Source organism: Gorilla gorilla, chromosome 8 (assembly GCF_029281585.2).
Source record: "Gorilla gorilla gorilla isolate KB3781 chromosome 8, NHGRI_mGorGor1-v2.1_pri, whole genome shotgun sequence".
Taxonomy (NCBI): domain Eukaryota; kingdom Metazoa; phylum Chordata; class Mammalia; order Primates; family Hominidae; genus Gorilla; species Gorilla gorilla.
In genome coordinates this window covers 45576555-45597458 of record NC_073232.2, presented here as the reverse complement: position 1 = coordinate 45597458, position 20904 = coordinate 45576555, and the positions used below count along the sequence as shown (strand labels likewise).

Genomic DNA, 20904 nt, shown 5'->3' with positions numbered 1-20904 from the left:
GAGCTACTCCATGTACCACAATGCCCAGCTAATTTTTTTGTATTTTAGTAGTGATGGGGTTTCACCCTGTTCCCCAAGCTGGTCTCAAACTCCTGAGCTCAGACAATCCACCCACCTCAGCCTCCCAAAGTGCTAGGATTACAGCGTGAGCCACCACACCTGGCCAATTCTGTGTAAAATGAGTGAAACACAGCTAAACTAGAACTAGTCCTTGCTAGCATGTTAATATAGATTTTGCTCAAACATCTGCCATCCCCATCCTGTTGCAGAGATGACCAACAACCCTGGGTCCATAGCATGTTCCAAATCTCTCAAGTAGTACTAAATCTATTACTTCTAGTACCCCAGCCTTTTTCCCCCTCCTGGTGGCAAAATTCAAGTATCTCACACGTACCCTAAATGTCTCTTCCTCTATGCAGGGAACTTTTGGTTGCCTCCCCAAATAAACGGCATTGTTCAAACTCAGAGCTCAGAACAAACCAATGCAAAAAAAAGGAAATAGCACATGTGTTTTAACTTTTTATTAAAATGCTTAGGATACAGATTGACTTTCTTTCGTAAATGACTGTTTTACTTTTCCTGAAATAGGACATATATGCACTCTGATAAAACAGAATGAGAAGTCATAATTCATGGGAATTCCTATACAAGGTGCTGATCCTGTGTTTGGAGCTGAGCTCCTCACAGCAGCTTCTTTCAGCTATCTTATAGGAATAGTGTTCCGTGGGGCAAGAAATACATTGGTTCTAACTGATTTTCAATCCCCTTTCTCCAGTGGAATAAACCACTTTCACAAAGAGCTGCCCTATGTATAACCCACAGATTTCTAGCTTGCAACAAAGTGACAAGGGACAAATAGGGGAAAAAAAAATTAAGAAAACTAACACTGAAGTAATCATACTTCTCATGTCTCCGAATAGAGAAGTATGGCGGACCTTTAACCAAAGGAAATTAAAAATATGCAAGTTATATTACCTAGTTCATTCACTGTTAGCTAGATTTGTTCACTTAAGGCTTTAACCCCTTTCCAAACCAACAATTTTGTCTTAATCCAGCTATGTTTGCTAATAAACGAAATGCATGCACTTCCCACATATATACTTCACTGAGCCTCTGCATTCAGTACCTGGCAGTGAAAAAGTATGCTTTCCCCACAAGTCAGTACTGGAGAATAAGAATGAGAACTCCAACTAAAGAACAATGCCTCCCTCACCCCAGTAATGTTATCCACATTTTCCCTACCCTCATATTAGAATAAAGACATCCTCCCAACTTTTCATCTCCTATCTCCAATCTGTTCATAGGAGATATATCTTTTGATCTTTTACTGTAAGGGTAGAATATAGATTAAGATCATCAAAATCCAATTTCACATGTGGCACTAGGAAAATGGAATGCTATAAAATTAATCCCCATCACCCAAGTAGGGATGCTGGTGCTTTTATACTGAGTCTTTACTGCCAATAAGTGATGCTGCCTCCAAAGGAACAGCTCTACAGAAAGTTTTTGGGTTAGTGTTTCCCCAGCTTATTTCTGCAACGGAGAAAGACAATTTCATACCAAAAAAAAAAAAAAAAACCTGGAAAAGCTACAGATGTTAACCTTTACTTTAAACACCAATAAAATAGGTGTCAAAGGAGAAAAAATGTAAGAAAAAGAGCTCAGAAACAGCCTGAGAGACCAAATTCTGCAAATGGAAATTTTAAAGCCCACTGAATACATTTTTCATGGATCCAAACAAATGCTACAATACTTTTAAGTCCTCAACTCACAGAATTAAGAGCCCTTAAGCTGTTAACTTTATCCTGTCTTCCTATTCAGAAAAACATCCCCCTAGAATCTGTGCAAAAGTAACTGACGCACCTGCAGTATGTGACATGAGAGATGTTCTCAACTCTTTTATGAGGTCAAAGTCACTTTTGATAACTGAAAACGAAAAAGGAAGGTGCTATAGAGAGAAATTAAATTTCACAAAAGTATAAAAGCAAAGACTGGCTGAAATCTGTAACTTCATGAGTAAGAATAACAACAATAACCCATTCTATAATTAACTCCTCCACAGTGAACAATCTGCTACACATTCCTTGATGAGGAATGACCCTAGCTTACCACAGTGGAAACCTGCCACAACTGCAAGGCCGGGGTTCTGCCCCTTTTCTAGTTCTCTGTGCACAAGGTTATGGCACCTACTCCAAGGCAGTCAGAGAGACAGGTGAGCTCAGGGGAGCTTCTCTCACCAACCTGCTAACTCAGCAGGAGTAAGTTCACCCAGATGAGCTCTGGCCTCCATATCTGTTCATAATTTTATGAAGTATCTAAATGTCATTCATTAGTTTAAAAAAAAAAAAAGAATAGAAAACTCTGGACCAAGTAAATTGTGAACTCAAAAAGTTAGGAGGGATACCAATTACATTAACAACACTTTCTTTAAAAAATAGAATCACTTTCTTTTGAATCAACCACAGTGGTGAGACGTGTTTTTCTTTTCAGGTGCCCCATGATGGCACACAGCTTTACCCGGCAAATCCTGCCAGCTTCCAAGTCCCAGGATACTGACCTGCACCAGCACGTGGGGCAGCATTACCTCCCAACAGTGTGGAGAAGAGCACATGTCACCACTGGGCAATGAGAGAGTTGACAGAGACTCTTGGCTTCTCAACGCCAGACATGGTTGGAGAGCTTTCCTTGTTCTATTAGAAAAGTTCATGAGGAAGCTGTGAATAGGATCAGTCCAGAGAAGTAAAACTCTTTTATTTTCACCGTCCAAACATCAGTCAATATACTGGGAGAGCCAGCGGAAACCCTCGCCGTAACCTTGCCTCTTGAGCACACTGCACATGAACACTTCCATGGGGCGAGCATTCAGCTCCTTCAGGGTCACATTCCCCTAAAGGAGGCAAAACCAAGAAAGGCCTGTTAGCATCTCTGTGGTGGAAAAGATTGAAAGGACGATCATTACAATCATTTTATCCATTCCTTAAAAGCAAACCTAAGTAGGTATTAATTACAGAAATGTGGTCAAGGCCATATAGATGACTTCCCCAGGCTTCGTGTTTTCAGGATAGAATAAGCAGCACAGTTCTATTCCCAGCCTTTCTCTCTGAAGAGCATCTGCTTTGAACACCCAATATTTATCTGTAAAGTTACGGCAGCAAACCAAGAAAAAAGCCACTGGGACTTATGGAACAAGCATGCTCTCTGATGCAGAAAAGAGGTCTGGGACTGTTTAAAAATAAGGACATTCTCATTAACAAAAGCATGCAGAAATAAACACTCATAACAGGTGGCACTGAAGAAATGAAGAATTCATGTGTATTTAATACTGATGCAAAAGAGGAGAAATTAAATGAAAGAAAGGAACTATTTCTATAAAGAAACAGATAATCAAGAAGAGGTGAGACTAAGGAACCACGTAAAAAAGTCAGAAAGTTATCACAGAAAAGGAAGATATTTAAAAACTAAATATGCCAAAACCCCAGGCTAAAAAGAACAGTAAGATTCCTGCTTAACTTTATCTGATCTAGATTTTCTGTCTCTCAAGCCTGCTTTTCTACAAGAGTCCTCCTTCCAACTGAAGACAGTAAAAACTATTGATTTGAAGACTCAAGTTCTTTTTCTGGTTTTATCACTGACTTGCTGTGTAGACCTGAACAAATCACTCTCTGTTTCTTCCTCTGCAAAATGCGGCCAACAGTCCTACCTCTCTCGGCAAGAAGCAATGAGGATAATCAAGTGCTTTGATTTCAATGCTTGGAAAGTGATTGAAATGATTATTTTTCTTCATAACCTGCAAACTCCAGTCCAAAAAAAAAATTATTTTCTGGCTAAAAAGGGCTATTTCAAAAGCAATTTCTCAGAATCAAATTTGAAAGATAATCATAAACTCTTAGAAGAGTAAATCTGCCTCTTCTACCATTTCCTTCTTCCTCAAATACCTGATGAATGAATCCCATTTAAAACGTTAAAAAGAACGTTTAGTGAGCTTACAAAATACTAACTTACTAACTTACAAAAAGCTTACTAACCTCTAGTGAGCTTACAAAATACCCACAGTAAAACTAATCCTAAGCCTGTTTAAGCCTTTAAAAGAAAAGGGTAATCTAGATAGCGAAACATCATGTTTTAAAAACTGTTAATGTCCTTTATATGTAACCCAAATATTTACTCTTACCTTTCCTGTGGTCTGTCCATAAAGCCCAAATATCTCACGGAGTTTTTCTTCACTGATTGCATCTGTTCTGTCAATTTTGTTACCCAAGATAAGGATTGGCACATTGGATATTGTTTCATCAGTCATTAAAGCCTAAAGATTGAAAAAAAAAGAAAAAAAGAAAAAAAAGAATTAAGTGAGGAATCTACAAAAGCCCACCAGATAATGAAAATTCTGACTTCCACTAATCTTTTAAGGAATTAATGTAAAGTGAAAATCTGTTCAACTTTATACCTGAGTGATTAAAGATTCACCTTGACATTACATAACACCCATGACATTAAGTAAAAATCTCCTAAGTGCCTCGAAACAGTTGCAACTTTAGTCTATTTATTTACAAGGCAGCAGAACTGCTCCAACATTAACTTTTCAGCTAATCTGCTCAGCCACAAACTATCCTCAGGATGTCCCTCAGCAAAGTCCTACAAGAATGAATGCTCTGGCTACAGAGCCTCAAAGATGACTACAGGAAGTCCCCAAGTATTCACCAAGTCCCAATGTGTGCGAAGAACTCTCTCAGGCATTGAGAGGAATACAGTAGGAAAGGTAACTATCTCAGGCACTGAGGATACAAAAGGAAGCACATTCCTGTCCTCAAAAAAATCCTCACTCTATGTTCACATTATGTTTTTTTCCTTTTTTTCTTAATCTCAGCTCACTGCAACCTGTGACTTCCAGGTTCAAGCGATTCTCCCACCTCAGCCTCCTGAGTAGCTCGGACTACAGGCATGTGCTACCACGCCTGGCTAATTTTTGTATTTTTTTAGTAGAGATGGAGTTTTACCATGTTGGCCAGGCTGGTCTCAAACTCCTGCCCCTCAAGTAATCTGCCAACCTCAGCCTCCCAAAATGCTGGAATTACAGGCATGAGCCACCACGCCCAGCCACATTTATGTTAACAAAGCCAAGTAAGAACACAACATAGTGGATAAGTGTCACAATGAATGGGAACTGAATATTAACATTAAGACAAGTTCAGGGAAATAAAATGGCAATTTTGGGCTTGAGCAAAGTCTTAGAAAAGATCTGGAACCTAAACAGGGTTCTAAAGGAAGGGCAGGGTTTGGATAGGTGTAAAGGAGAAGTAAGAACATAAACAACGGCTTTGCATTAGGACAATAATTCAGGAAGCCACACAGTACTGCATGGCTGGATTCAAGCATTTAGATAGACATGCAGCGACAAAGTAAATGGATGATAAGAGATGACTCACATTAGGGGCCACTGTGAGAAGTGAGCTGCAATATATCCTAAAAGACCACAAATCCAGAAGTTAGTGAATAAAATCTTATTTTTCAGTATAATGAATTCACAAATAGTATCTATCTGTGGTGTTCATGTAAGAGATCATGATCTAGCTTAAGGTAGAGCATTCAATGAATACTGCAGGAGGCATTTTGAAGAAAGAATTGAAGAGACCAACGTCTAAATGATTAAAAAAAAATTAAAAAAAGACAAATGAGTCAAAACTGGCACTGATTTCAAGCCTGGGAATCTAGTTGTCACCAATAGGAAAGCTAGGGGGGAAAGCAGAGTTAAAGAGATAAAGGGAAACGTACTTTGACCATCTGGAATTCCAGGAAATGTTACACAAAATTAGAATAAGAATGTCCTTCATTCATTAAGCAACAACAAAGTACCTAATGTGTCTAATGCTTTGCTAGGTGCAGGGGTTTTGCAAAGAAATAAGACACAGTCCCTATCATGTTAGTTCATAGTCTGATGAGAGAGAACTATAAAAAAATCAATAAAGACAACAGACATTGGTAAGGTGGGAGTCTAACACAGTCTCAGAGGTCAAGGGAGGCTTACCAGAAGCAGTCATATCTGAACGCTGAGGTCTCTTATAGAACATTTCAAAATTTGCCGACAAAGTGAGGGGTTGAGGAGAGGTACAGGTGAAAAAGCCAGGCAGTAGCTACTTGTGCATATTCAACAATGGCTAAGTTGTTTGTTTGGAATATAGTTCAAGGTAGGCAGTAAAAAGAAACAGAGAGAGGATCATGAATGATCCTATGTGCTATGCAAAAGATTTATAGATTTTATCCTGAAAATGATAGAGAACTATCAAAGGATATTAAGTAGGGCAATGAAGTCTGAGAAAGTTCCTTCTAGCATTATGGTGCATATCAGGGTCATGGTAGGATTTATATTAATTCACAGATTTGTGGACTGCATGTCCAGGTAGGTGGTGGGTGGGAAAGACAAATAGTTCCATTATAGGAAAACAGAATCAGTAGTAGGAGTTGTCGAGAGCAGGCAGGATTAGGTATGAGATTAGAGCTCAGGAGAGGTCTAGAGGAGAGAAATGCATTTGAGAGTCACTGACATGTAGGTGCCAAATGAAGGGAGTAGATGGGACCAGCCTAGGAGAAAGTAGACTCTGGAGAACACCAACATTTAAGGACTAACCAGAAGAACTAGTGCTTCTCAAAGAGACAGAAGTATCAGCCAGAGAGGTAGCTCCAAAATCAAGAGTGAAAAGAGGAGTTTAAACAAAGAGAATGGAGACCATGCATGGTGGCTCATGCCTGTAATCCCAGCACCTCATGAGGCCAAGGCAGAGGATCACCTGAAGCCAGGAGATTGAGACAAGCCTGGGCAACATAATGAGACCCTGTCTCTACAAAAACACTTTTTAAAAAAAAATTAGCTGGGTGTGGTGGTGTATGCCTGTAGTCCTAGCTACTTGGGAGGCTGAGGCAGGAATATCGCTTGAGCCCAGAAGTCTGGAGGTTACAGTTAGCTGTGATTGCACCATTGGACTCCAGCCTGGGCCACAGAGGAAGATTCTGTTTAAAAAAAAAAAAAAAGCAAGGTAAAGATTGCGTGGCAGGCAATTCTACATGAGGCTGGAGCTATAGATGTGAGAAACATACTTAGAAATAAATTCAAGACAGGTTCAAGTTGCCAGAAACAAGAATGCAAGGCGTTATAAATCAAAGAGAAAGAAGAGATATAGGGTAAAGGAGTAGGGATAACAAAGCCAATAGTATAGAAACCATCAAGCCAAGAGAAAATGCAATGATGACAAAGGAGAAAACTTGAAGTGAGTCCTTAATAGTATCAAAGGATGTATGCAACCAAAACTGAAGACTGAGAACAGACCATGAAGGTCTGGCAAGTCATTCAGTGGGAGGGTGCGTAGGCACAAGCTGAGAATGCAGATTCAAAAATGTAAAGAACTCTAATATCGCTTTTAGGCTTTCACTATGCCAACACTACTTATAAAAAATTACTGTTCATGGGCCAGGCGCGGTGGCTCATGCCTGTAATCCCAGCACTTTGGGAGGCCAAGGAGGGTGGATCATGAGGTCAGGAGATCAAGACCATCCTGGCTAACATGGTGAAACTCCGTCGCTACTAAAAATACAAAAAACTAGCCGGGCGTGGTGGCACGTGCCTGTAGTCCCAGCTACTCGGGAGGCTGAAGCGGAAGAATCCCTCGAACCCAGGAGGTGGAGGTTGCAGTAAGCCGAGATTGCGCCACTGCACTCCAACCTGGGCAACAGAGCAAGACTCCGTCAAAAAAAAAAAAAACAAAAAAAAAACACAGAATTACTGTTCATGACACGTGAAACGGAATACTATTAATTATGCTGGGACAACAGGCATAAATGAGGAGTATCCTGAGCAAACTTGGCCATATAATCACTGTATGATAGAAACAACAGTTAATTTATTCAAGTTTGAGCTGAGTTTCCTCAGGACATTGAAAAGCAATGTCTTAGATTTAAAACATTTTCCTCCTGCAACTAGGTCTTTTTGCCAAATGTTAACTGGAATGACTAATTACTGGCACTACTGAGCTATATTCCTTAAAAAAAAAATAGAGGCCAAAAAAGGACAAAATATACATTAAAATACACATTAAAGGACAAAACATACATTAAGCTCAACTTTGGATTCCACGAGGCGAGAATGATCTGCACAGTCCACCAGAAAGACAATCCCATTAATTGCTGGAAGATAATTTTTCCAAACCCGACGTGCTAAAAAACAAAGTTTGTAGTTGCATGAGTAAAAAATACACATTGTGAAAATGAATAACCTAATGGTCTATAAAATGGACAAATCTTGGTCGGGTTTCAGTAAGATTAGACTCTATGGATTTCTCCAAGTTCTGGCCAGTATTAATTCAGAACAGAGGATGCAAACTGATGGTCCATGAGCTGAACCTGATTTTTGTAAATTTGAAAATCAGAGTTTCCGCTTTTTTTGAAAAACTGCAACATCTGGCAATCCCATGCCTACTTATCCACGTGACAATTATCAGCAGGAACTAAGCAGTGGCTGCCCCTTCAGATGATGTCTGAACACTTTTGCTTGACAAAATTTCCCTGCTGTCTTACAGCCAGCCAATTTTACTCACTTAAATGACTTGCCTTGCCCCTGGGGCCAAGTCTAGTTTGCAACCTCTGAGTTAAAACATCAGGATACAAATTACTTGTCCATGTAACTTTAGTCCCAGTTAGTTTCTAGCCAACTTGTGTGTAGGTGTCTTGACACATTCCTCTGCTCAGCCCTTAGGGAGACTAGGCCTGACAAGTGGTTCAAGGCCCCAGGCCAGTTATCTCAACCTACCATATTTAACCCAGCATGCCTTATAAATATTACTTGTTTTTTTTGCTTGTGACATGAAACGATAAAGGCTGGGAAGCAGTGATTTAATTGTACTATCATTTCTAAGCCATTAATTTCTAGCCCTTGCAGTAGAATGAATAACGAACCATCTCTACATCAGTTAATAATGGTTACCTTTAAAGAGTGGAGCTAGGAAAAAGAGGTTGAAGGAACTTTCCATTTTACTTTCCGTAGTTCTATACTGATTTCGTTACATCGAACTTGCTCTCCTTTTATAAGTTAAAATTTTTAAGTTATACGAAAAAAAAAAAAAAAAAGGAAACCTCCAGATGTACAGTACTTTAGTAACTTTTATAAAATGGTGGCTAGGTTATTATGTAAAAGTGTTTTTGTTAAGTAGATTTTCCTCAGTCAAACAAACAAAACTAATTACATCAATACATTTCCCTTCTTACTTTTAACAAAACCTGAAACCTAAATTTATCACACCAAACAATCTACAATTCCCAGTTCAGGAATATAAAACCATCTGGCGTCTGGTCCTTCTGCATTCTCCAGATGGTCTAGGTTCAGTCTTATCTTGCTCTGAATTTAAATTTGTAAGCAGTTACAAATCCTTTTGTGGAAGCAGCAGAAAGGACACCATATACCCATTCTTACCGAAATGAAAAAAATACAAGCTCCTTACAGAAAAAAAGGAAACAAAATCATTTCTAATCCCTCTATCAAAACACACCCCTTGTCAATATTTTGATATTTTCTTCCAGTCTCTTTTCTTTACTGGTATTTTATGTGATTATGATCATAATATACATGATTTTTCAGGGCATAAATATTAAATAAATTAATTAAAATGTAATTATATGTTAATGAAATCACTGACTATAAAATTATTAGGCTTAACAACTAGAACTGACCAATGTTATATTTTACTATACATTTTTTTAAAACTGTATTAGGCTGGGCACAGTGGCTCACGCCCATAATCCCAGCACTTTGGGAGGCTGAGGCAGGTGGATCACCTGAGCTCAGGAGTTGAAGACCAGCCTGGGCAACATGGCGGAAACCCAGTCTCTACAAAAAACAGGTGGGAGGATTGCTTGAGCCCAGGAAGTAGAGGTTGCAGTATGCCAAAATTGTGCCACTGCACTCCAGCCTGGGCAACAGAGCAAGACCCCATCTCAAAAAAAAGAAAAAAACGGTATTAGCTCAACCTAATGTTTCAAAACAAGACTTCTCCACTCAGTGTAATAACAAGTAAGTAAATCTGACAGAATCTCAATAGTTCCTTTTCCCTACCTTCCCAGAATATTTATTCTCACATCTTAAATGTTTTACTCCTATACCTATGGTCTTGTGAAATGTGAACTGAGTGCCCATCAGACAAAGATGACACTCTGTATGTCTCTAAACACCTGATAGGAATCTGGAAACCAAAGACATAGCCTGAGTAGGCAAAAAGCACTTCTGAGGAAAGCAAAAAGGTAGAAGGAAATGTTCCACCAACTGTCCGAAATGGATAGAATATACAAAATATCAACTTGTATCAGAGTAATCACACATAGTCACTGTATTACTTTTGCAACTTTTGACAAGTCTGAAATTACTTATAAATATTTAATTTCCTACATACTTTCACTCCATTGAATAAAGGATGCAAAAATGACTTCATAACTAGATATATGATACCGTATACCTGGTCAAGATGAAAAAAATGGTATAAAAGAGATTATCAGGACAACTGACCAAAAAAAAAAGGAAATACAGAGTGGATAAAAATAAAACTTCCTGGATTTGATAACTATTATGATTATATACAAGGAAATATCTTTGTTCTTAGAAAATGGCACTAAAGTATTAAAGAGTAAAGGGGCATGATATGCTCACCAACAGTTCATAAAAAATAAGCATTAATATGTATTATGTAGGGAGGAGGAGACTAACAAATTTGGGCAAAAGGTATAGAAGAAAATATACTGGCTTAGGGCAAGCCTAGTTAAAATGATGAAATAATTACTCTTGTTGAAGCAATACATATATCTTTTAACATATTTTCCAGTTACAAGGTAAATTACATTAATAAGTAAAAATGTAGTACAGATTAAAATGGCAAGATGCTGTCCTGCTTTGTAAAAATTTTCAGTCAAGATTTGAGTTGAGTTTGGCTATATCAGGCAAATACTTAAAAGTTCTTGAATAGTTATACATTATGGCTAACTTTATCCCAGCTCAATAGGGTAATATTGAAGGGGACTTCTGTGTATTATTTAATGCAACTTTTGACAAGTTTGAAATTACTCAAAAAAATAAATGAATAAAACAACTTCACTAAAGCAATAAGATCCTAATTCTAAAATGTAAGTAATTTAAAAGGTAAAAATGACACACTGCTTTTAAAAGGAGCTGGGGGGCACAAAAAAATAAGTCAATAAACATGCTTTCCACTGAGTCATCGCTTACCTTGCTCGTGCCCACCAAGATCAAAAGTTGTAAAGGTCATTCCAGCAATTGTTAGCTCTTCTGATGCTGAAAAATTGTTTAAAAAGAAGAAAAAAACTTGTCAATTCAACAACCCCCAACTACTAGTACTATAAGCCAATATCAATGCTTTCACCTTGTAAAGAAAAAGATACAAGAAGTTGAGTGTGGTGGTACCCGCCTGTAGTTCCAGCTACTCAGGAGGCTGAGGGCAGGAGGATAATCTGAGCCCAGGATTTTTGAGACCAGCCCAGGCAATGCCCCACTCCCAACAAAGAAAAGGAATACAAGGGTGAAATGTTCTTAAACTATTCTAAAAGCCAAAGGTTTCTTTTCTTCCAAGCTATTTTCCACTTCTTAGAAGTAGGTATAGGAGAGGTGTCCCTTTACAGGACCAGTGACAACAGATAATGACAAAGTTCCAGAGGTTTAGATCTGAAAGTACATAACCTGAGTGTGTCTTACAGGGAACTTTCTCGTATGAGTTGGCTTTTGGGACTTTAGTTAATAAAAGAACTCCACCAACTAGGGATTCATCCTCCACGCCTAACACTGACCTTTAAAGATCAAAAGGTCACCTGATATTGTCAAACCTACTCGGATGTAGTGTTGGAACATGTTGGCCCAATCTGTCATCTTTGAGCATGTGAAGAAGAGTGGTTTTGCCTGCATTATCCAAACCTAAGAATACAAGTTTTCCAGATTTCTTGTACAGTCCTAAAAGAGAAAAAAATTGTTAACACATTTGCTCTCTACAGACCAAAGCCTATTTGTAGTTAAATTACTGAAGGAAATGCACAAACTTTGAAACCTGTATTTCAAGGAAATGGCTTTACCTAGGAACTGGAGCACACTGCTGAAGCCATTGTAGATCCACTCAAAGATGAAAGACATTATTAATGCTTACTACCTGTATAAAATATGAAAGTAGCAAACATTAGCTTTCTGAATGACAGTACAATTGTGGAGAGGTTAACTCTTGTTCCCTAGCCATGATGCACATTTATAGTCCCATGTTTTCAGGAATAAGAAAGCAGGCCAGGCATGGTGGCTCACACCTGGAATCCCAGCATTTGGGAAAGCCAAGGCAGGAGGATCACTTGAGCCCAGGAGTTCACAACTGGCCTGGGCAAGAAAGCTGGACTCAATCTCTACAAATAACTAAAAAAATAGCTGGACATAATGACACACACCAAAAGTCCCAGCTACTCAGGAGGGTGAGACAGAAGAATTACTTGAACCCAGGGGTTTGAGGCTGCAGTGAGGCATGACGGTGCCACTGCACTCGCTTGGGCAACAGAGGGAGACTCTGAGAAAAAAGACAGGACAGGACAGGACAGGAGAAAGGAAAGGGAAGGGAAAGGGAAAGGGAAAGGGAAAGGAAAGAAAAGAAAAGAAAAGAGGGGAGGGGAGGCAGGGCAGGGGAGGAGGGGGAGGGGAGGAGGGGATGGAAGGGGAGGGGAGGAAGCAAAGTAAAGAGAAACTAATATTCTTTCTTGACACAGATTTTGCAATCTGGAGGAGAGTCTAGAATCCTTATATGTGCAAAAATAACTTGTTTCCTAATAGTTTTTGATCTATGATACTCAGAGAACTAGGAGTTAAAAATATAAAGGCATACCTCATTTGATGATACTTTGTGGATCCTGAGGTTTTCTGGTTTTTTACAAATTGAAGGTTGGAAGCAGCCCTGAGTTGAGTAAGTGTATCAGTACCATCTTCTAACAGCATGTGCTCCCTTCATGTCTCTATGTTACATTTTGGTAATTCTCACACAATATTTCAAACTTTTTCATTATTCTTATATCTGTCATCATGATCTATGATCAGTGATCTTTGGTATTACTACTATAATTGTTTTGTTGTGCCACAAACCACAACCACAGAAGACAGCAAACTTGACTTCCTCCACAGCCCTGCCCCCACCCCAGGCCTCCCTATTCTCCAAGTGAAAGTAACAGGTCTCTCCCTTGAAAGCAAAAGTTAGAAATGATTAAGCTTAGTGAGGAAGACACATCAAAACCTGAGATAAGCCAGAAGCTAGGCCTCTTGCACTCAACAGTTATCCAAATTGTAAATGCAAAGGAAAAGTTCTTGAAGAAAATTAAAAGTGCTACTCCAGCAAACCCATGAACGTCAAGAAAATGAAACAGCCTTATTGCTGATAAAAAATAATAATAAAATAAAAACACGAGGTAAAAAAGCAAGTGCTGATGTAGAAGCTGCAGCAAGATAACTGATGAAGGTGGGTGGCTACACTAAACAACACATTTTCAATGTAGGCAAAACAGCCTTCTATTTGAAAAGCCATCTAGGACTTTCATAGCTAGAGGGGAGATGTCATTGCTTGGCTTCAAAGCTTCAAGGGGCAAGCTGACTCTCTTGTTATGGGCTAATGCAAGGTGACTTTACGTTGAAGCCAATATTCATTTACCATTCTGAAAATCCTAGGACCCATACTCATTTACCATTTTGAAAATCCTAGGGCCCTTAAGAATGACACTAAATTAGTCCAAGTGGAGCAAGTGAGCGAGCAGAGTGGTTGTGTGGTTGCGTCTCGGAAACCAGTAGCACTTGCAGCATGGCTGACCAACTGACTGAGGAGCAGATTGCAGAATTCAAAGAAGTTTTTTCACTATTTGACAAAGATGGTGATGGAACTATAACAACAAAGAAACTGGGAACTGTAATGAGGTCTCAGGCAGAATCCCACAGAAGCAGAGTTACAGGACATGATTAATGAAGTAGATGCTCATGGTAATGGCACAACTGACTTCCCTGAATTTCTGACAATGATGGCAAGAAAAATGAAAGACACAGACAGTGAAGAAGAAATTAGAGAAACATTCTGTGTGTTTGATAAGGATGGCAATGGCTATATTAGTGGTGTAGAACTTCACCATGTGATGGCAAACCTTGGAGTGAAGTTAACAGATGAAGAAGTTGATTAAATGATCAGGGAAGCAGATCCTGATGGTGATGGTCAAGTAAACTATGAGTTTGTACAAATGATGACAGCATAATCAAGACCTTGTACAGAATGTGTTAAATTTCTTGCACAAAACTGTTTATTTGCCTTTTGTTTGTAACTTATCTGTAAAAGGCTTCTCCCTACTGTCAAAAAAAATATGCATGTATGGTAATAAGGACTTCATTCCTCCATGTGTTCTTCCCTTACTGTCATTGCCCTGAAACCTTATTTTAGAAAACTGATGAAGTAACATGTTGCCTGTGGCTTACTCTGGATATATCTAAGCCCTTCTGCACATCTAAACTTAGGTGGAGTTGGTCAAATAAGGGAACATCTGGGTTATGCCTTTTTTTAAAGTAGTTTTCTTTAGGAACTGTCAGCATGTTGTTGAAGTATGGAGTTGTAACTCTGTGTGGACTACGGACAGCCAACAATATGTACTTAAAAGTTGCACTACTACAGAATGGGTGTATTATCCAGGTACTCCCAGGTACCTCACACACTGTTTTTTCTGTACTGCTGGTCCTGTACCAGAAACATTTTCTTTTACTGTTACTTGCTTTTTAAACTTTGTTTAGCCACTTAAAGAAAATGTGCTTATGGCACAATTTGCCTCAAATCCATTCCAAGTTGTGTATTTGTTTTCCAATAAAAAAAATTACAATTAAAAAAAAGAACTATACTAAATCTACTCTGCCTACCACACATCTGTTTACAGCATGGTTTACTAAGTATTTTAAGCCCACTGTGAAGACCTATTGCTCAGAAAAAAAGATTTGAAGATATTACTGCTCATTGACAACGCACCTGGTCACCCATGGGCTTTGATGGAGGTGCAGAAAGAAGTTAATGTTGTTTTAATGTCTACTAACAACATCCATTCTGCTTCCCATGGATCAAGGAGTATTTTCGATTTGCCAGTCTTTCATTTAAGAAATATATTTCACAAAGCCATCAATGCCATAGACTGATCTCTCTGCTGGATCTGGGCAAAGTAAACTGAAAACCTCCTGCAAAGGAGTCACCATTCTAGGTACCAGTAAGAACAGTTATGATTCACAGGAAGAGGTCAAAATATCAATATTAACAGGAGTTAGGAAGACAGTGATTCCAACCCTCGTGGAAAACTTTGAGGGGTTCGAGACTTCGGAGGAAGAAGTAACCTTAGATGTGGTAGAAACAGCAAGAGAACTAGAATTAGAAGTAGAGCCTGAAGATGTGACAACTGCTGTAATTTCATGATCAAACTAATGGATGAAGAGATGCTTCTTATGGATAAGCAAAAAAAGTGGTTTTTTTGAGATGGAATCTAGTCCTGGTGAAGATGCTATGAATACTGTTGAAATGACACCAATGATTTAGAAAATTACAAAAACTTACTTGAGTTTACATAAACTTACTTGAGCAGCAGCAGGGTTTAAGAGGACTGGTTCCAATTTTGAAATAAATTCTGCTTTGGGTAAAATGCTATCAAACAGCATTGCATGCTACAGAGAAATCTTTCTTGAAAACAAGCATTAACTGATGCAACAAACTTCATTGTTGTCTTATTTTAAGAAATTGCCACAGCCATCCCAACCTTTAGCAATCATCAACCTGATCAGTCAACAGCCATCAACGTGGAGTAACATGGAGGTAAGATCCCCAACCAGCAAAAAGGTTATGACTCGCAGAAGGCTAAGATGCTTGTTAGCATTTTTTAGCCATAAAGTATTTTTTAAATAAGGTACGTATTTTCTAAGACATAATGCTACTGTACACTTAACAGACTACAGTATAGTGTAAACGTAACTTTTATGTGCACTAGGAAACCAAAATATTCGTGTTACTTGCTTTACTGTACTTGTTTTATTTCAGTAGTCTGGAACTAAACTCACAGTATATCCAAGGTATGCCTACACTTTCTTTTACTGTGTGACTTACTCCTCCAGGCAGTGGTTCATTCACATTCCCTAGACATACGACTGCTGTCATCCAGTGAAGAACAACTCTAGGAAATCAGTCTCATCAATAATGTGAATCAAAATGCCACTTAGATGCACTAAATAGAAAATAAGAATGAAAAGCACATTGATTTGAATGAAAAACATATTAATCTATCCTGTAAACAGCTCTAAAAAACAAAAGTCACCCAAAATTCTACTGGCCAGCACCACTTGCCCTGCTCCATTTACCAATGCTATCTCAATATTTAATCATTTTTGCAGACACGGGTCTCAATTTATAAAAAGAAATGACATCACTATTTTAGAGAACCATTAAGGGATAAGAAGAGAATCTTTTCATACATGAATAATCACACCCAAACTCATTTTACAAATAGATTTTCTTAAAATAAGAATACTTATTCAGGCCGGGCCCCCGTGGCTCACACCTGTAATCCCAGCATTTTGTGAGGCTGAGGTGGGGGATTCCTCCCTGACCTCAGGAGTTCAAGACCAGCCTGGGTAACATAGAGAGACCTGCATCTCTACAAAAAAAAAAAAAATTAAAATTAGTCAGGCATGGTGGCACGTGCTTGTAGTTCCAGCTACTTGGGAGGCTGAGGCAAGAGGATTGCTGGAGCCCAGGAATTTGAGGCTGCCGTGAGCTATGATTGTGTCACTGCACACCAGCCTGGGTGGCAGAGCAAGACCCTGTCTCAAAAAACAAAAAAACAAAAAAAGAATACTTTTCAGGATATAGCAGTAAGTTCCCAAGCCAGTAAATAACTTAACTGGTACTGATATTAACACTACTTTTTCTATTGTTTCTCATAGCTATCAAAAGCTACTAAAAGGTTTACCTATATTGGTAATAAGCAAAATGACCTCTGAATGAAATTAAGAGGGTAGGATCTAGACACACTGGTGGGTCTTAAGGTTTCTCAGCATTGTCTGGCCATGCTGAATTTTTGCTTTAGTATCTCAGATACGGTGCAGAAAAATGGAAGGTCCACACTTTTACTCCTCTCCATCAGCAAGAGCATCTGAACACAGGGCTTTATACTAGATATGACCAACTGCATTCAAAATTTTCATGAACAGTAACCAGTAAAAGCATTACCCACAAAAAAATCCCCTTACATTCAAAGAATGCCAGATGAAGAATAAAATGAACAGCTGGGTGCGGCAGCGCTTGCTTGTAATCCCAGCTATGCAGAAGGCTGAGGCAGGAGAATCGCCTGAACCTAGAAGGCAGAGGTTGCAGTGAGCGGAGATCGCTCCACTGTACTTCAGCCTGGGTGACAGAGCAGGACTCCATCTCAAAAAAAAAAAAAAAAAAAAGAGTAAATTGAAAAGTAGAGCTGGTATGTTTTTCATCCAATTACTGGGTTTTTATCAGGCCCATGGCCTAATCTGTAAATTTTAGGGCCTAATTAATATTTATTTTTCATGGCCCTTACCAAAGACAGCCAAATAAAGTTTGGCAGTTTGGGTGGATACATACTAGGCTCTTACGAAAAAATACTAAATGAGGTGATTTCTTTTTTGCCTTTTGAATAACAAATATATTTCAGCAGAAAGACCGCATTTATCACATTAACTAATAGTTTTCTCTGGAAATTGAGTCCGCACTTTAAGGAGTCCAACAACTTAAATATACTTAATAAAGCTCCTGTGCTGAAATTCCCATTTACTGTAAATAAGTAAAAGAACAATGTGCCCTTCCTCTGCAACTCCCTCAAACCAAACATCCTCCTATACTTTTCTCAATCTACTGCTTGGAGAAGCACAGCTCACCTTTAGAGCACACCCCTCATTAAGGTCATTCCCACTCAGATCATTTTGGAGGGAAGAATTAAAGCATCCAAGTAGCTAAATCCTGGCTGTTGCTGATTTGTATGCTCCAAGGGAGGAGACGGCTTAAAATAGCAGGAGTGTCAAAGGAAAATAAAATGGAAAATTAAAGTAGTTCAATTGCCATGAAAAACTATTTAAAGTTTTCTCCTTTTCACCTTTGCAGAATTCATCTAGTTGAAAATACTTGGCTCATGCCTGTAATCCCAGCACTTTGGGAGGCTGAGGCAAGTGGATGACCTGAGGTCAGGAGTTCGAGATCAGCCTGGCCAACATGGTGAAACCCCATCTCTACTTAAAATACAAAAATTAGCTAGGCATGGTGGGCGCCTGTTATCCCAGCTACTCGGGAGGTTGAGGCAGGAGAATCACTTGAACCCGGGAGGCAGAGGTTGCAGTGAGCCGAGGTCATGACATTGCACTCCAGTCTGGACAACAAGAGCAAAAACTCCATCTCAAAAAAAAGAAAGAAAGAAAAATTTCTAAAGTGATGTAAACATTTTTTACAAGTCTGTAAAGTATTGACTGAAAACCAGTGTAGTACAAATGTATATAGAAGTGTTGGGTTGTAAAGGAGTGATCAGAGTGGAGGCTGACTGAAGAAACTCTTCAGGTGAGCTAAAAATAATAAAAACCCTTACTAGATCCAAAGAGTCGGGTTGCACTGCTACCCAAAGTTAAGAAAATGCCCCCGCCCCCCCTTTTTTAACACAGACCAAGACTCTGTCTCCAAGGCTGAAGTGCAGTGTTGCCATCATGTCTCACTGCAGCCTCAACCTCCCAGGCTCAAGAGATCCTCCCACCTCAGCCTCCTCAGCAGCTGAAAATGGCCTTGGTGGATCCTCTCTCCTTAAGATCTTAGGATTTGTACCAACTCATCAGTAGTTTTACAATCTGCACAGTACTTGTACATCTCATTTCATCCCCACACCAACCCTACCAGGCAAGGATCACTGGCCTCATTTAACAAGATAAAGATGAGGATACTCCTAGTTTTGCTGAGTCGTTTAAGACGGCTCAGTTGAAAAAGTAATAGTGCCAGGGCTTAAACCCTCATCTCTAACACCAAAGCCTAAGCTCTTCCTGTTAACAGTACATAAAATTCAAACCCAAACCACAAAATTGCTGAAAAAAAAAAAACAAACCTAAAACTTCTTTAACCCACCAACTACACAGAGGATGATCTTCCGAAGTTCTCTTCCTTACAACTCATCACATCTTTTGAATGGTATTTTAATAACTAGCATTCTATTTATTTTCTATTCTTGGTCCATTGTACCACCTTACGAGAAGTTAAGAGTAATCTAAAATTTAAGGTAGGTCTCTAAACTATGAACAAAACACTATTAATTACCTAAAATGAAAACTTGCGAATTCCAGGGCTAAATGATTCAAACAAATGTTAATAGAAAAGGAGGGCACCAATCTGACCATTAGCCAATTTAAAAATTTACGCATTACTTGTTATACATAATCAGGGCAACTTTAAGACGCCATTCCAGGCAGATTTGGGGTAGTAGGCGGCTGGCTTTTAGCTAACTCTGCTTAGCTGCGGGGTAAATGTCAAAGGTCAGCCCCATGGCAAATCTCCCTAAGCCCCCTGTCGCAACCGAAGCCGATGGAATCAACAAGATAAAGATGCTCCTGACCCACTGGCTAGAATCGTGAAGAAAACGCTAATCCATGTCAAATGCACATAAGGAAATTTTTCCATGCAGAGACCAGACAGGGGAAAAGGGGAAGGTGGAAGGAGAAAATACAGGGTTCGACCCGGGCCATCGGAAGACAACCGAGCGCTGACTTGGGGGTAAGCCCTGGACTAGGGGCCTGTAGACCAGGTTCGAGCGCTCACACTCGCTAACTGCGGAGCCTTGGCCAGCCTCAGTCTCCGAGTCTATAAAACAAGGATAATCATCAAGGGCTCCCACCCGCCTCACCGAGGGCTGTGAGGCTCTTCCGAGACAGAGGACATGGAGCCATTTCGTAAACCGGAGCGCACGGTACAGACAAGAAACTGTTATCCGGCCCAGCAGCTGCGAGACCCCCGAGCGGAATGCAGGTGGACCCCAGGCAAAGAGGACAGCAGGGGACGGAGCAGATCTGGCCAAGTTGGCCCGTCCCCGCCCAGAATCAACCCCGCGGCCCCACAGAACCGCCTGCGTGTCACTTCCCCCCCCAACCCCGCCAGGGCCAGCCTCCGCTCCGACCTCCCCGCCTTCCGTCCCAGCCCCTCGAGCCCCAACTCCCCTCCCCGACGCGACCCTCAGACTCACGGCCTGAGGGGCTCCTCCGGCAAAACAGCGGCTGGCTCGGACCCTCCCTCAGAGCACACTAACCAGCAGCACCCGGGACCGCCAGCTACTCGCCGGATGTACGTCACACCCCTCCCCGGGACTTCCGGGCGCGTAATGGGCCCCGCCCCCTCACAGCGTTACGCCTCTCTGCCCCGGTGCCGTCCCACCAGCGACTCGGGCCGCGGAGGGGCGGGCATAAGGCGTGACAAAGCGCGCTCGGGGTCTGGCCCCGTCTCGGCCCCGCCTGCTCCCGTCTGGCTAGCTGACCGCGCGAGACGTGGCAGCGCCGGAACCCTGGGTCCGGGGCTGGGTCCTGGAGTCCCTGAGCGGCCTGGTACACTCGGGATCGCGGCTTCCCATTCCAGACGCACCAGGAAAGTCAGAAGTGGGTACCGACGGTGGCATAGGTCCTGGGAAAGATGAGTTGGCCTTGGGGCCCTCCACTTGAGGTGGATCCCTCCAAGCTTTTGCTTTTTTTCTTCCTTGCTTTTTTTTTTTTTTTTTTTTTTGAGACGGAGTCTCACTTTGTCGCCCAGGCTGGAATGCAGTGGCGCGATCTCGGCTCACTGCAACCTCCACCTCCCGGAT

The 20904-nt window shown here is 40.4% G+C and overlaps 1 protein-coding gene and 1 pseudogene across 7 annotated transcripts; one reads left to right on the top strand and one right to left on the bottom strand.

The window, feature by feature from the left end:
• Window positions 1-506: 506 nt before the first annotated feature.
• Window positions 507-20551, bottom strand: SAR1A (secretion associated Ras related GTPase 1A). 7 transcript variants are annotated; one of them, XM_031015371.3, is made up of 8 exons: window positions 20296-20551; window positions 12894-12962; window positions 12109-12182; window positions 11870-11989; window positions 11255-11320; window positions 8099-8202; window positions 4172-4303; window positions 507-2887 (listed from the first exon to the last, which is right to left on the bottom strand). In XM_031015371.3, exons 3-8 carry the CDS (start codon window positions 12164-12166, stop codon window positions 2771-2773), a joined length of 597 nt encoding a protein of 198 aa, XP_030871231.1. In that variant the 5' UTR covers window positions 12167-12182; window positions 12894-12962; window positions 20296-20551; the 3' UTR covers window positions 507-2770. The 7 variants fall into 7 exon arrangements, with proteins under 7 accessions (XP_030871231.1, XP_063566111.1, XP_063566110.1 ...); XM_063710041.1 differs by having other exon boundaries at window positions 20359-20551; XM_063710040.1 differs by lacking the exon at window positions 20296-20551 and adding an exon at window positions 19960-20162.
• On the top strand, window positions 13803-14295 carry LOC109028572 (calmodulin-1-like; annotated as a pseudogene).
• Window positions 20552-20904: the final 353 nt, after the last annotated feature.